Source organism: Heterocephalus glaber, unplaced genomic scaffold, assembly GCF_053883595.1.
Source record: "Heterocephalus glaber isolate CG9 unplaced genomic scaffold, H.glaber_assembly_v1.0 deba00001781, whole genome shotgun sequence".
Classification (NCBI taxonomy): Eukaryota; Metazoa; Chordata; class Mammalia; order Rodentia; family Bathyergidae; genus Heterocephalus; species Heterocephalus glaber.
The window spans coordinates 11,242,873-11,254,825 of record NW_028258467.1 but is presented as its reverse complement, the minus strand read 5'-3'; the positions used below and the strand labels follow the sequence as shown (position 1 = coordinate 11,254,825).

Genomic DNA, 11,953 nt, shown 5'->3' with positions numbered 1-11,953 from the left:
AAATGACTGAATGAGCAGTTGGATGAATAATGGCTGAAGGGATAAAGAACTGATGGACTGGGTGAATCAGTGCATGATGGCATGGAAGGGTGCACAGTTGAGGGGTGCATGAAGGACTGAAAGGACAAACTGAGAACCGGAATCGGAACAGGAGCCACTAGACTTTGGGCAACACAACAGCGGGGAAGGCAGGCCCTGCCACTCACTTGAGCGTCTCCAGTGCCTTCAGCTGAGGGAAGGTGGCTGAGAGCTCCGAGACACCCTTGTCCCCAATCTTGTTCTCGCTCAGTGAGTCCAAGCTGCAGGTGGAATCAGAAAGGGGCTGTCAGCCAGTGTCCTCCCCTCCCCTTCCGTGCCCCCGGCCCTGGATGTGCTACAGCCACAGTGAGCAGACTGCCGTCCTGCGCTGTGAGAGACAACCTTCAGCACCCTGGGCCCGCCAGGTGACAGAGTGGGACTTCCCATGGATCAGAATCCGTTTTGCTTCTTAGGAGCCCCTTGAGTCTGAACGATGCCCTTCAGCTCTCAGAAGCTTGATTACAAAGTGGGATTTCCCCCCTCAGCCTCCCCCGTGGGGTTGCTAAGAGTGGCGAGTCAAGTGCGGACATGTAGGGTTGTTTCAAAGGTCATGAAGGATCCCACACTGTCTATTCCTGGGGATCCCCATCAGCTGTCCCTTCCCTGCAGCAGGCTTATCCTGTCACTCATATGAGCCACACTGAGGAAGTGGCTGGGGAGAGAGACAGGGACAAGGAGAAGGTGTCCTCTTTGCACGTGCCCTGGGACAGGACAGGCTCTGAGGCTGTCAGGGCCACAGTGGAGGGGAGGCCCAGGGGACATACTTACTCCAGATGCTGAAGGGAGGAAAAGGCTGGCAGGATCCTTGCCAGTTTGGGGAAAGCTTGGGGGCCCAATGTGGGGCCCAACCTAGGGGCAAAGGACAGGGTGAGATGTCAGGATACCCCCAGGCCTTGCATCAGCCCCAGAGGGCAGACACAGGGCACAGAAGCACCCTACCTCACGCCCTCCCAGCTGGCCCTCCAGGCCTTCTGCTTGTGCAGATCTCACAGAGGCCCTGAGAGGCCAGGTGGGGTCCTAGCTTTCATCTCTGAGTGGGGACCCCATTCTCACTCTTGCTGACATCTGCATATACCCATCCTTCTCCCACCCTAGCCTGGAGAAGTGGTCCCCAAACACTAGCCAAGGACCACCACCAACAATCCCTTTATCTGAGTTTCCTTCAATACCTAGCCCCGATCTTAGGAGGTGGAAGGAAGGATTAGGGAACCCATCACCCAATATTTACTGATGGTCTACTTTTGCCAGGCCCAGGGAAAAAGCCATGAGCAAAGTGGATGAAATGGCCTGCCTTTGGGGAGCTGCTGTTCCAGGAGGGGACAGACAATCAAAGAAGTCAGTGCGTGACCTGGAATGAGCGACAATAACTGATAAAGGCAGACACAGCAGTGAGGGCTGGAATGCTATTTTTAAATATGAGGGTCAGAAAGAGCCTCACACCCCTGAAATAGGAGGGTCCTGACATAGGATCAGAAAAGATCAGACAGAAGCCAGTCTACAGGCTGTGCAGGTCCCTGAGGAGGAGCGGTCCAGAAGGGGCACTGGCAGGGCAGAGGCCCGAGGCTGGATCTTGCCCATTGAGGCTGAAGACTCACTGGAGGGACACGTGGTGGTGGGGAGCCAGAGAGGCCCAGGAGGTAACCAGGGGGCAGACAGTAGCCAGTGGCGTCAGGGAAGGCCTTGGCATGTGCACGTTCGCTGCGGGGTTTTGAGCAGCCTGATATGACAGGAGAAGGAGGCAGACAGGTGCCCCACACAGTGGCGGCCAGAGCAGACACCCAAAATAATCCTTCCTTCCTTCCTTCCTTTCTTCCTTCCTTCCTTCTTTCCTGAGAACCTTCTTGGGGCTTCCAGCCTCCAGGCGACTGTGCACCCGGGGCCAGGCTGTTCCATTCCACGGCTGCTGTTCCCCAGAGTGCTGTTCCCACCCTGAACTAGGGGCTTTTTAAGCTGAAAATAAGTCATGCCAGAAAGAGCTCGTGGGGATTGTCTTCAGACATTTCCTCTTTTCGGCAATATTTTTACCTCTGCACAAATTTGGCACCTCGTCTTTTATTCAAAACAAGAAGTGCCTGGCTTTTTCTGGGGCTGAGGGGGCCAGTGATCAGTGGAGCTGACAGCTTGTGGGAGTCGAAAACCTCATTGGTTAAGTCATTTAACCTCACTGGGCCTCAGTTTCCACATCTGTCAAATGGGGACAGTGATGACTATCTCCCAAAGCAGTCTTTCTGATGAATGAGATTATATATACAAAGAATGCACCAAATCCTCTTTTGGTGCTAAACAATTCCTTGCTAATTCCTAGATGATCTTGGAGCCCTACCAAGGACCAAATACTAGTTTAGTTTGTTCCTTGGTTGGAGCTCAGAACCAAGCTGGCCTGACTCTTACGACTTTGGAGAAACAATTTAAACTGTCTTGACCTCGATGTTCCCATCTATACAATGGAGAGATGATAACAAAGCCCTCAGGGGAGGATCAACCGAAATAATGGGGTGAAAGTGCTTTGCCCATTGAAAGCTAGATTCTGGCAGACAGATGGAAATACAAGAATTATTGCGGCTCCTCCAATGGCTGGTGGGTGCCCTGAGTCGTGGCCACAGCTCTACCTCCATTCTATCTCCCAGGCACTACTGCCCAGGATGGTGGCTCTCTGGCCTTGATGCACATAGCATGACCCACTGCCCCCGTTTGCCTGAGTCCAAGGACTTCGCAGGACACAGAACTCGCAGTGTTAAAACTCAGTCAGCCCCAGGCAAACTGGGATGCGGCTTGTTCACTGTATCTGTGTCTGCAGGGAATCCAGCAAGCAGTCGGGGCTGGCACCACTGCTGGGAGCTGGGCAGAAGCCTGGGGTGCTGTGGGTGGTGGCCAGGGTTGTGCCTCCCCGGGCAGTCCAGCTCATGCCTGTTGGATGAGTACTCTCAGGAGCACAGGGCACATGGTGGCATCTCCCATGGAGGTCACGGGCTTCTCCTGGCCCTGGCCGAGTTAAGATTCCTGCAGGCCACCCATCTCCCTGGCATGACCAGCCCACTTGGCTCAGTCCTAGTCTTTGGTCAAACTTCAGCACAGACATTGCCTCCCCCAGGAAGCCCTCCAAGCTCCCACAGAGGGAACTCACTATGTCAGCCCACTGAGGACGGATGGAGGCCTCACCATCCAAGTTTCGCGAATGGGAGTGAGCGAGGTAACCAGCAAGCAGGTGGGTTACCAGTAAATCCCAGAAGCCAACGCCAGCACTTGCCCACACTGGCCGGAAGCTGGTTTCTAAAGTGGTGGGTGCCAGGGGAAGAACTGTTCTAGGCTCTCCTATTCCTGCTGCTTTCCCAAGATGAGTGAATGCTGAAGAGGAAACAGGCTCCTGCACCATCACTTACGCAAACTCCAGCTTCTTCAAGTCGCGGACAGCGGGGAGCTCCCAGACTGTGTCTTTGGAGGAGCTTCTCAACCTGGAGAGAACAGGCCACTCTAAGGGGAACAGGCCCCTCGGTCCCTGGGCCCCTGCCTGCCTGCCCCTTGACGCCTGCCCCAGTGCCCCATGTTCCCTGGGCTGGGGATGTGGCTCTGTGATGGAGCACTTGCCTAGCACGTGCGGGACCCTGGCTTCCATCCCCAGCACTGGCTCAGAGGAAGCAGGAAAACACCAGGAGTGCTGCATGGAAAATAGGCTCAGAGTGGGCCCTTGGCGGTACCCAGCCCTCGCAGCACATAGCAGGCGCTGGGGAGGGAGTGAGACAGTGAACTTGCTGTGTGGCCAGGTTGTCCCTGCTCTCCACACCTCAGCACTGCCATCTCTAAGACGGGGATGACCCCGGTCCTGGCTGCCTCAGGGAGTGGCTGGAGGGCCACATGTGTCCCTAGATGTTGAAGGCATCCTTGTCAACTCCCGGCAGAGGAGTTTCTCCTTGGCTTGAGGAGAGGAAGAGTTGGGTACGTGGCGGCACGTTTTGAATGGAGCAGTGTCACACTGTGGGGCTGGGCCTGGGGCGACTGTGCTGAGAGGTCTGGGGAGCCACGGCCTCACAGAGGAGCCAGGGCACTGCAAAGCCCTGGACAAACTTGACAACATGTCCCCAAGGTCCTCAGCCTCCACAGCCCGCAGGACCTTCCACCCCATCCCCTCACCTCTGGGTCTGCACGAGGTTGCCCAGGTCTTCCACGTCCTTCAGGGACTTGGCCTTAAATGGCTCAATGGTGAACTTCTCCTCTACTGCCTGGAGTAGCTGGGTCTCCCCACGCTGCTGCAGAGACTCCCAGAGCCCCACGGTGTCACTCAAGGCGGCCCTGTGGAGGGAGGGTCTCAGACCCAGGCACAGTGACCGGGCTAGACCACAATGGAGGGGCAGCCCCATGAAGCTGTCTCCTACCCACTCAGATACTTTCCATCCTTAGCTCGGCTTCCACCTCCTCCAAGAAGCTGTCTGTGGCCACGCAGTCTTTACTGACTTCTCCCTTCTCGAAACTCTCGCTCTGGTTTTGTTTCCCTTTTTGGCTTTGGCTACCAGGAAGCTCAGTGCTAAGTTCTGAGTACAATTGTGTCAGGCCTTAGAGTTTAGGTAAAATGTTTACAGGAAACACGAGAGCAGCTCTTTGGAGATTAAAGCGCTAAAGCCGATTATAGGACTTAAATGAGCCTCATGAAGGAGTGTAGACTTCATTCTGAGGGCAGTGTGCCCCAGAAGGGTGGGAGCAGAGGTGTGATGTGATCGAATTCAGGTTCTGGAGAGATTGCTCTGGGGGCTGAATATAAAGTGGGGTAGAAAAGGAGAGAAGGGTGGTAGAGAGGTCAGGGGGAGGCTGAGGCTTTAAGCATGAGAAAACGGATCCTTGATCGGGGATGGAGGAGAGAAAACAAAATTAGGCCCCGGTCACGGGGTGGGCCTTCAGATATTTGTTGGAAGAAGAACATTGCCCTCCGCTGGCTGTGTAGCTCTGGGTAAGCAGCTGCCCTTCTCTGAGCCTCTGCAGGGGAGGAATCCATTCTCCTGCCTGCTGCTGTGCATGTTAAGTGAGATCACACAGGGTGACCATCCACGCCAGCAGAATGAGCCCCACCTGAAAGACGTGACGCAGCTCAGTCCCACGAGGCTCCCGAGACCCAAGGGCTCAATGCCTGTGCTGCGGAGGTCCAGGGAGAAGTCTCGGTCGGCAGCCTGCAAGGCCTGGCCCAGCACATGGGCGTCAGGTGGCGTGAGCCGTGTGCCCAGGAAGGAGAGGGGTGAAGGCAGCTCCCGCGCCACGTGCGTCCAGATCCCAGCCTCACGGGCCTCATGGGCGCAGTGTAGCAGCTCCAGCAGCCGCCCGGCCTGCAGTGTCCTGGGCTGCAGGCGCTTCAGGTATCTGGTGAGCACCTTCTGCTTCCTATCTGCCGCAGAGGCTGCTGCAGACCCAACCAGTGCTCCCAGGCAGCGGGCTCGTGGCTGGAAAATCAGTCCAGCCAGAAAGCGTGGCACACCCTCCATCCAGTTGTCATAGGGCCTCTTTTTCCTTGGGGTCAGTGCTAAAAACTGCGGCAGCTCCTTGTCCTTGATTTCGCTGCTCAAAGCCAGCCACAGGGCCCCCAGGAAGCACTGCAGGAGGAAGCTGGAGAAGACCAGCTCGGCCTGGGCAGCCCCTGGGACCTGCTGTGCCACAGGTTGCACTAAGCCTTTGGTCACAGCCCAGGTCCTCACTTGCTCTGACGGGAACTGGCCCTCCCGCAGGACACTTTGGTGTTTGCGGCCCAGCTCCCAGGCCAGCTTGGCCAGCCCTGCCAGGGCCCCTGGGGGGCTGTCCTGGGTCACCGGGGCCAGCAGGCCAACATAGAGTCCTGTGAGTGTGGAGGGCAGCTCAGCCTCCTCCCCTCGCTGCAGCAAGGTCTCTGAGAGCTGGCACACTGCCCGGCACAGAGTGGGGCTGTGGCTGTGACTGAGGAGAAAAGGCTGGTTCTGAAGGAGCATTAGAGCTCGCTCGTGGTACTCCGAGCCCTCGAAGTAGCACTTCACATATGTCTGGGCCTGCTCAGTGGAGAAGCCGGCCACCTCGAACAGGGCATCAGCCTTGCCCAGGACCTGGGCCAGGCGGCCACGAGGCTGGGCCGTGAGGAGCAGGGTGCAGCCTCGAAGCAGCCTGCGCTGAAGGAGCCCGGCCAGCAGCCCCCGGAGGGAGCAGGGCTCTGTGCATGCAGGCCCGCCAGCACCATGCAGGAATCCATCCTGAGCTTCCAGCTCCTCAAAGGCATCCAGGATGAGCAGGACGCGGTCAGGCCTCCTGGAGATGTGGCTGAAGACTTCATCATCCATGGCCAGCGGCTGCGGGCCGGGGGACCAGAGCAGATCCTGCAGGCGGTAGGTGTCCCCTGGGTGGTCCAAGCAGTAGCAGGGCACGTAGAAGACAAAGTCGTACTTTGGAAGCTGGCCACAGGCCCAGGCCCGACCTACTGCCCGGGCCCAGTGGCTCTTCCCCTGCCCGGCCTTGCCCAGCACAGCAATCACTCGGGTCTCTAGAGGTCGCCGGCGGTCGCTGGCAGCAAGCAGCACCTGGGCCAGCCCCCCACTGGCCGGCTGGCGCTCGGCCCAGTCCACAGTGGCCAGCTCCCTCTCCTGGCTCTTGTGGCTGCCCTTCTCCAGCCGGGCTCTCAGCAGCTCCACCTCCACCATGACGCCCTCCAGGCCTGCAGTCTCCGCCTGATGCCAGTCCTGCAGTGAGTGGTAGAACTGCCTCACCGTCTCTGCAAAGGCAAGGCCATGTTGGGCTGCGTCTGGCTGGGGATGCAGGTAGCTGGATCAGCCTCCCTCACCAGCTCCTCTATCGCTCACCTCCTTCACGACTGCCTCCTCCATTCCCAGACACTCACTCCTTCATTCCCTCGCACATCCATTCATTCACTCAGCTTCTCACTAGTTTGCCTATTAATTCTTTTATACCCATCCTTTTTTTTTTTTTCCTGTAGCACCAGGGATTGAACCTAGGGTCTTCCCCCTGAGCTAAATCCCCAGGCCTATTATTTTTTATTTTGAGACATGGTCTCACTAAGTCACTAAGTTGTCCAAACGGCTTGAACTTGTGAGCCTCCTGCCTCAGCCTTCCAAGTGCTAAGGATTACAGGCCTGTGCACCATGCCTGCCTTACTCACTCCTTCACTCCCACCTTCCATTACTCACACCTACTGGCTTCTTCATTCCTCCACTCTTTCTGCTACTCACTCTCCCCAAGGCATCCTCTCAGCCTTTCAGGTGAGCTGTCCATGCCCATGCCAGGGGGCTCTTGGGGACCGGGGCATATTGAGGGGCAGGTCCTCAGTAGGTGTCATGTGAGTGAGTGGCAGAGTGAATGTGAGAGACGCGTGAATGAATGAGAAGATAACAGACTGAGTAAATAGTGCATGAGTAAACTGAAGCCATACAGGGGCTCTGTGTCCAGGGCCCAGGACAGAGGGACCCAGCTGCCACTCACCAGGCCATTTGGGAAGCTGGATGACGTCCTCTGCAGCTGCCTGGCATGGGGAAGGGGATCTTTCGACCCCTGCAGATGGAGAAGCCAGTGATGAGTTAGGGTATCGGGGGCCCTGGGGACCTTCCTCCTCCAGGCCACCCAGTCCTCAGATCCTCAGGGCAAAGCTCACACAGGATAAGGCACAAAACATCGGAGTTTCCCAAGCTGAGGTTATAAGATGGTGACCTGAGCTACACTGGTGTTTATTTTTTTATTTTAGAGACAGGGTCTCACTATTCCAGGCTGGCCTTAAACTCACTCTGTAGCCCAGGCTGGCCTTGAACTGACAGTGATCCTCCCGCTTCAGCCTCCAGAGTGCTGGGATTACAGGCCTGTGCCACCATGCCCAGCTTGTCCTTTTGGGCTTTTGGTTTTGGTTTCGCCAGCTGTACTTTTAAATTTTTCACCGATGTTCTAAAAATATGGTATCTGTGTAAAAATTAGAATTTCTACATTCAGGAGGCCTGGCCACTGGGTCTGCTTTCTTGTTAGGAACAAGCAGCTGGAGGCTGATGGCCCTGCTTGGGTGGGACATGGATTCTGCAGCTGCTACCTGCCCCCAGCTGTACCTTTGGCTATCTTTAGACCCTCCTCCTGACCTGTTTAACTCATGCACATGACCTGCCTGTCCCCACAGGCTCTGACCATGGGCCTCATCCTGCTTCCAGGGACGCGCACAGCCCCCAGCAGTCTTCACCTGTCATGTCCGTGCGGGAGGTCAGGGCCGGCTCGGGCATGCTGGGCAAGTCAGCTGCAGAGGGAGCAAAGGGGCTGGTGGAGCCAGGCCGGCCTGGGGACTTTGGGAGGCTGTGGACAGCAGGGCCACTGGAAGGGAGAGTGTGGCTGGCCAGGGGCACTTCACCTACATTGCAAGTAGAGAAGGGTGTGAGAACAATTAGGTTCCCACCCAAGGGCCCACCCGGTCACCTCGTCTCCAAATCAAGCTGTGGAGCTTGGCAAGTCTGTAGAGAGGAGAAAGGAACGCCCAGGGAGATGTTTGAGGATGAAGCTGAGGAAACACTCTGGAGCTCCCAGAGCTCCCTGAGCCTTGGTTTTCCCATCAGTGCAATGGATCCACTCAGCTCACGGGGAACTTAGGCCAGGTGCTACTACAGCATTCTTATCACCATGTGGTCAGTGCTCGTTTCCCTGGATGTCAGGAACTTCTTGCTTCTGGTGCAGCAGTACATTATACAGAAATTGGCAACCAGCAAAGGATGCCCTTGACTTGAGTGGAAGCATCCTCCTACCTCATCCCTGAGAGCCCAGACATGCTTTCCCAGGGTCTGTCTACAACCTCTCACCATGGTGGGTCAGCAGGATCATTTTACTGATCAGGAAACAAAACAAATCTGAGAAAGCTAAGAAGGGACACACACCAAACTGTTCACATCAACATACTAAGGAGGAAGGAGACACTCAGTTAATTCTTATAAGCATTTGTTATTTGGCTCATTAGTGAGCCTTTATTGATGCCACAATTTCAAGTTTAAATAAAAGGAAAAATGAAGTCATGTGGAAGTGACATATGGGAGGCTGCACAGCCACTCTTGGTCACACATCCAGATCACCTCGGGGAGCTGTGCTCCCCTGCTTTGATATCTGAGAACTGGAAATAAAGGAAGGTGTGCTGGGGGACAGCAATGTAGCTTAGTGGCAGAACACGTGCCTACCGCACACAAGGCCCTGGATTCCATCCCGGCACCATAAAAAGGAAAGAAGAGAAGAGAAAAGAGAGGGAAAGGGGAGAAGGAAGGAGGGAAGGGAGGAAGGAAGGAGTGGTGGGGAAGGAGATCATGAGGTGGTTCTATGCTATAGTTGACAAATGCCTGAGGTGTGCGGGGCAGGTCAGGGAGCGTGGGGGGGGGGGTGCAGACCTCACACACTCACCATGGTAGATTAATATACTGGAGATGCCTGTGCCCAGCCCTGAGACCTGCCAGAGCCCCTGGGGCAGAGTGGGGAATGTGGAGATGAGCTGAATGGGTCCAGCAGGGAGAGTCACGCAGCCCACCAAGGACGTGGAGGGGTCCGCTGCAAGGGGCAAAGCAGGGAGGTGAGATCTTCACAGCCCCGTCTCTGGGATTCTGCTCTGTGATGATGGGGTTGACATCTCACTCCACACAGGGCTCTGATTCCCCAAGGGCAGCCACCCATGGTGGTGGTGTCCCCAGCACCTAGCAGCGTGGCTGGGAGATACGGGGGCTCCAGGAAGAGATGACGACAGAACAGGGCCGGTGGGCGAGCTTTCCCCCCATGGAGATTCCCTCCTGGCCTCCCAGGGTGGGGGTCCTTCCCAGGCAGGGACTGGGCGGGATGGGACCCCTGAGGATGACACTGACTGGGACTGAGGGACACCGAGGGGGTGTGTTAGGGGAAGTCCCTGCCTAGCACCAACTCCCAGGAGGGAGGGAGCCTGCCCTCTCCAGGCCCCTGCACCTACCAGGCCCCTGCACAGCTTCCTCCAGCCGGGTCTGGGCAGGGCCTGGCATCTGCTTGAATAGAGCATGTGGTGGCTGGCAGGACAGCGGGGAGGAGCCGCTTGCCAGCCCCACCAGGAAGCTGCCGGTCACTATGGGCCCAGAAAGGGGTTCGGCTGTGGAGAAGAGGGCTGGATTAGAGGCTGGGAGGGGCTTCCTGGGTGGGCAGGGCTCCTGGCACCTAGAGGAAATGCCTGTCCCCTGCTCAGCGCTGGCTCCAGTGGTGCTGATGGGCGAGCTTGTGCAGGCCACGCCCAGCTGCTCTTCCTGTAAGCAGACCCAGAGCACCCCAGAGCGCAGCCCTCAGGTCCTGCCAGACAACTGTGGACTCTGCCCAAAGAAGAGCCAGGGCCGTACTGTGCCCACCGCCATCAGAGGGGGAGGTTGCTGACATCCTCCGGGGAGGGAGGGACAGATTGGCAGCTCCCTGGGGACGGGGCCACTGCGGCAAGCCAGGTCTTTACCTGTGGAGCTCCCACCTCTGCTGTCAGGCTGAGCTCACAGGTGCCTGCTGGTCTTGGAGAGGAGCCCTCCTGTAGGATGGGGGCTCCCCGAGGACACCGACCACTTCTCCATCACCCTAGGGTCCTCGTGGGCAGGATCCCTGTCTCTGCCATCAGAGGGGACTTCCTGAGGCTAAGTCTCCCCCCAGACTAGAAGCTTTTGTTCTTCAGTCTGTTCTCCACTCCTTTCTGGTTCCGCCTTCTCCATAACAACTGGGATGGGAAGGAGGGGAGGGGAAGCCCCTGATGGGAGATGGTGAGCTTGGGCCAAGGTGGGATGGGTTTCAGCTCTGCACTGAAGGAGTTAAGGAGGCTGTTAGGGGAGAGGCTTAATGGGAGAAACCGAGCCTCCCAGTATCTCTCATGTAGCAGAGCATGGGCTTGGCTACTGGGGTCTTGGTTTGAGTCCCACAACCCCTCTCACGAGCTATGTGACCTTAGGTGACTTGACCTCTCTGAGGCTCAGCTTTTAAGCTGGATTTATGTGGGCACCTGAGGAGGCCCAGCTCCCCAGCCTTGGGTCTCCCAGACCCACCTGCCTTGCTCACCTAGCTTCCTGTGCTTCAGGTCCAAGGGATGCTCCTCTGGGAAGGCTGCAGAGAGAACACTGTGGTCAGGGTCTTCAGGGAAAGGTGTCCCCAGCACAGAGAGGGGGTGGTCGTGGACACCAGCAGTGGGAGGGATGGGCAAGTAGAGAGCTGGTGAGATAGCACGCCCAGGGTTTGTTGTACCAAGCAGTAGGTATCCAGGTGTTCATGGTGTGATTTCTTCACCTTATTGTATGTTGAAAGTTTTCATAATATAATGTTGGGGAAAATATTTATTGGATGAAAATGGAAAGAAAGAAAGAAAGCGAAGGAAGGAAAAGAGGTGGGAGAAAGGAGAGAAAGAAAAAAGGAAGAAAGAAAAGAAGGAAAGGAGGGGAGAGGAGAGAGGGAGAGAAAGGAAGGGAACGGAAGGGAAGAGAGGAAGAGACAGGGAGTAAAGGGAAGGAAGTCAGGAGGTGGGGAAAAGCCAGACAGTACAGGTCTTGTAAGAAGCACTGTGTAGTAACTGGGGGGTTAGGAAGGCCTGGTCCATATTTAAGGGCTCCTGTCAGCCCAGACCAAGGAAGCAGAGAGACTGGGTAGGAGTCTCAGAGAGGTGCAGGTACCTGGCAGGGAGAGGCAGCAGGGACCCCAAGGCCAGCCGAAGTGGACAGGACTTAACAAGGGAAGCAGCTGGGAGCCACAGCAGGCTTCGGAGCTGAGAAAGGGCCAGGCCAGATGGGTCAGAGAGGGCTTACTCACATCTTTTCTGACTTCTCTGCCCTGCTTCTTCCAGTACCTCCACACTCTCACCGATCACTTCTTCCAGTTCTATGTGCTCTACTTTGGAGAAAGACCAGAGACCAACTCACAATCTGTGGTGGCCGGG

The 11,953-nt window shown here is 56.6% G+C and overlaps 1 protein-coding gene across 10 annotated transcripts in view; it reads right to left on the bottom strand.

The window, feature by feature from the left end:
• Positions 1-11,953, bottom strand: part of Ciita (class II major histocompatibility complex transactivator) — a 50,736-nt gene that overhangs the window by 7,721 nt on the left and 31,062 nt on the right. For 6 of the 10 annotated variants that reach the window (XM_087202913.1, XM_087202914.1, XM_021244298.2 and 3 more), the window contains 11 exons: positions 11,827-11,907; positions 11,086-11,130; positions 9,998-10,150; positions 9,445-9,588; positions 8,252-8,416; positions 7,516-7,584; positions 5,137-6,790; positions 4,207-4,365; positions 3,459-3,530; positions 847-927; positions 207-299 (listed from right to left, as the gene is read on the bottom strand). In XM_087202913.1, the coding sequence (XP_087059039.1) occupies positions 207-299; positions 847-927; positions 3,459-3,530; positions 4,207-4,365; positions 5,137-6,790; positions 7,516-7,584; positions 8,252-8,416; positions 9,445-9,588; positions 9,998-10,150; positions 11,086-11,130; positions 11,827-11,907 (2,716 nt within the window). Of the gene's footprint in view, positions 1-206; positions 300-846; positions 928-3,458; positions 3,531-4,206; positions 4,406-5,136; positions 6,791-7,515; positions 7,585-8,251; positions 8,417-9,444; positions 9,589-9,997; positions 10,151-11,085; positions 11,131-11,826; positions 11,908-11,953 lie in introns of those variants that run through there. The other 4 variants (XM_087202916.1, XM_087202917.1, XM_087202918.1 and 1 more) reach the window with 4 other exon arrangements.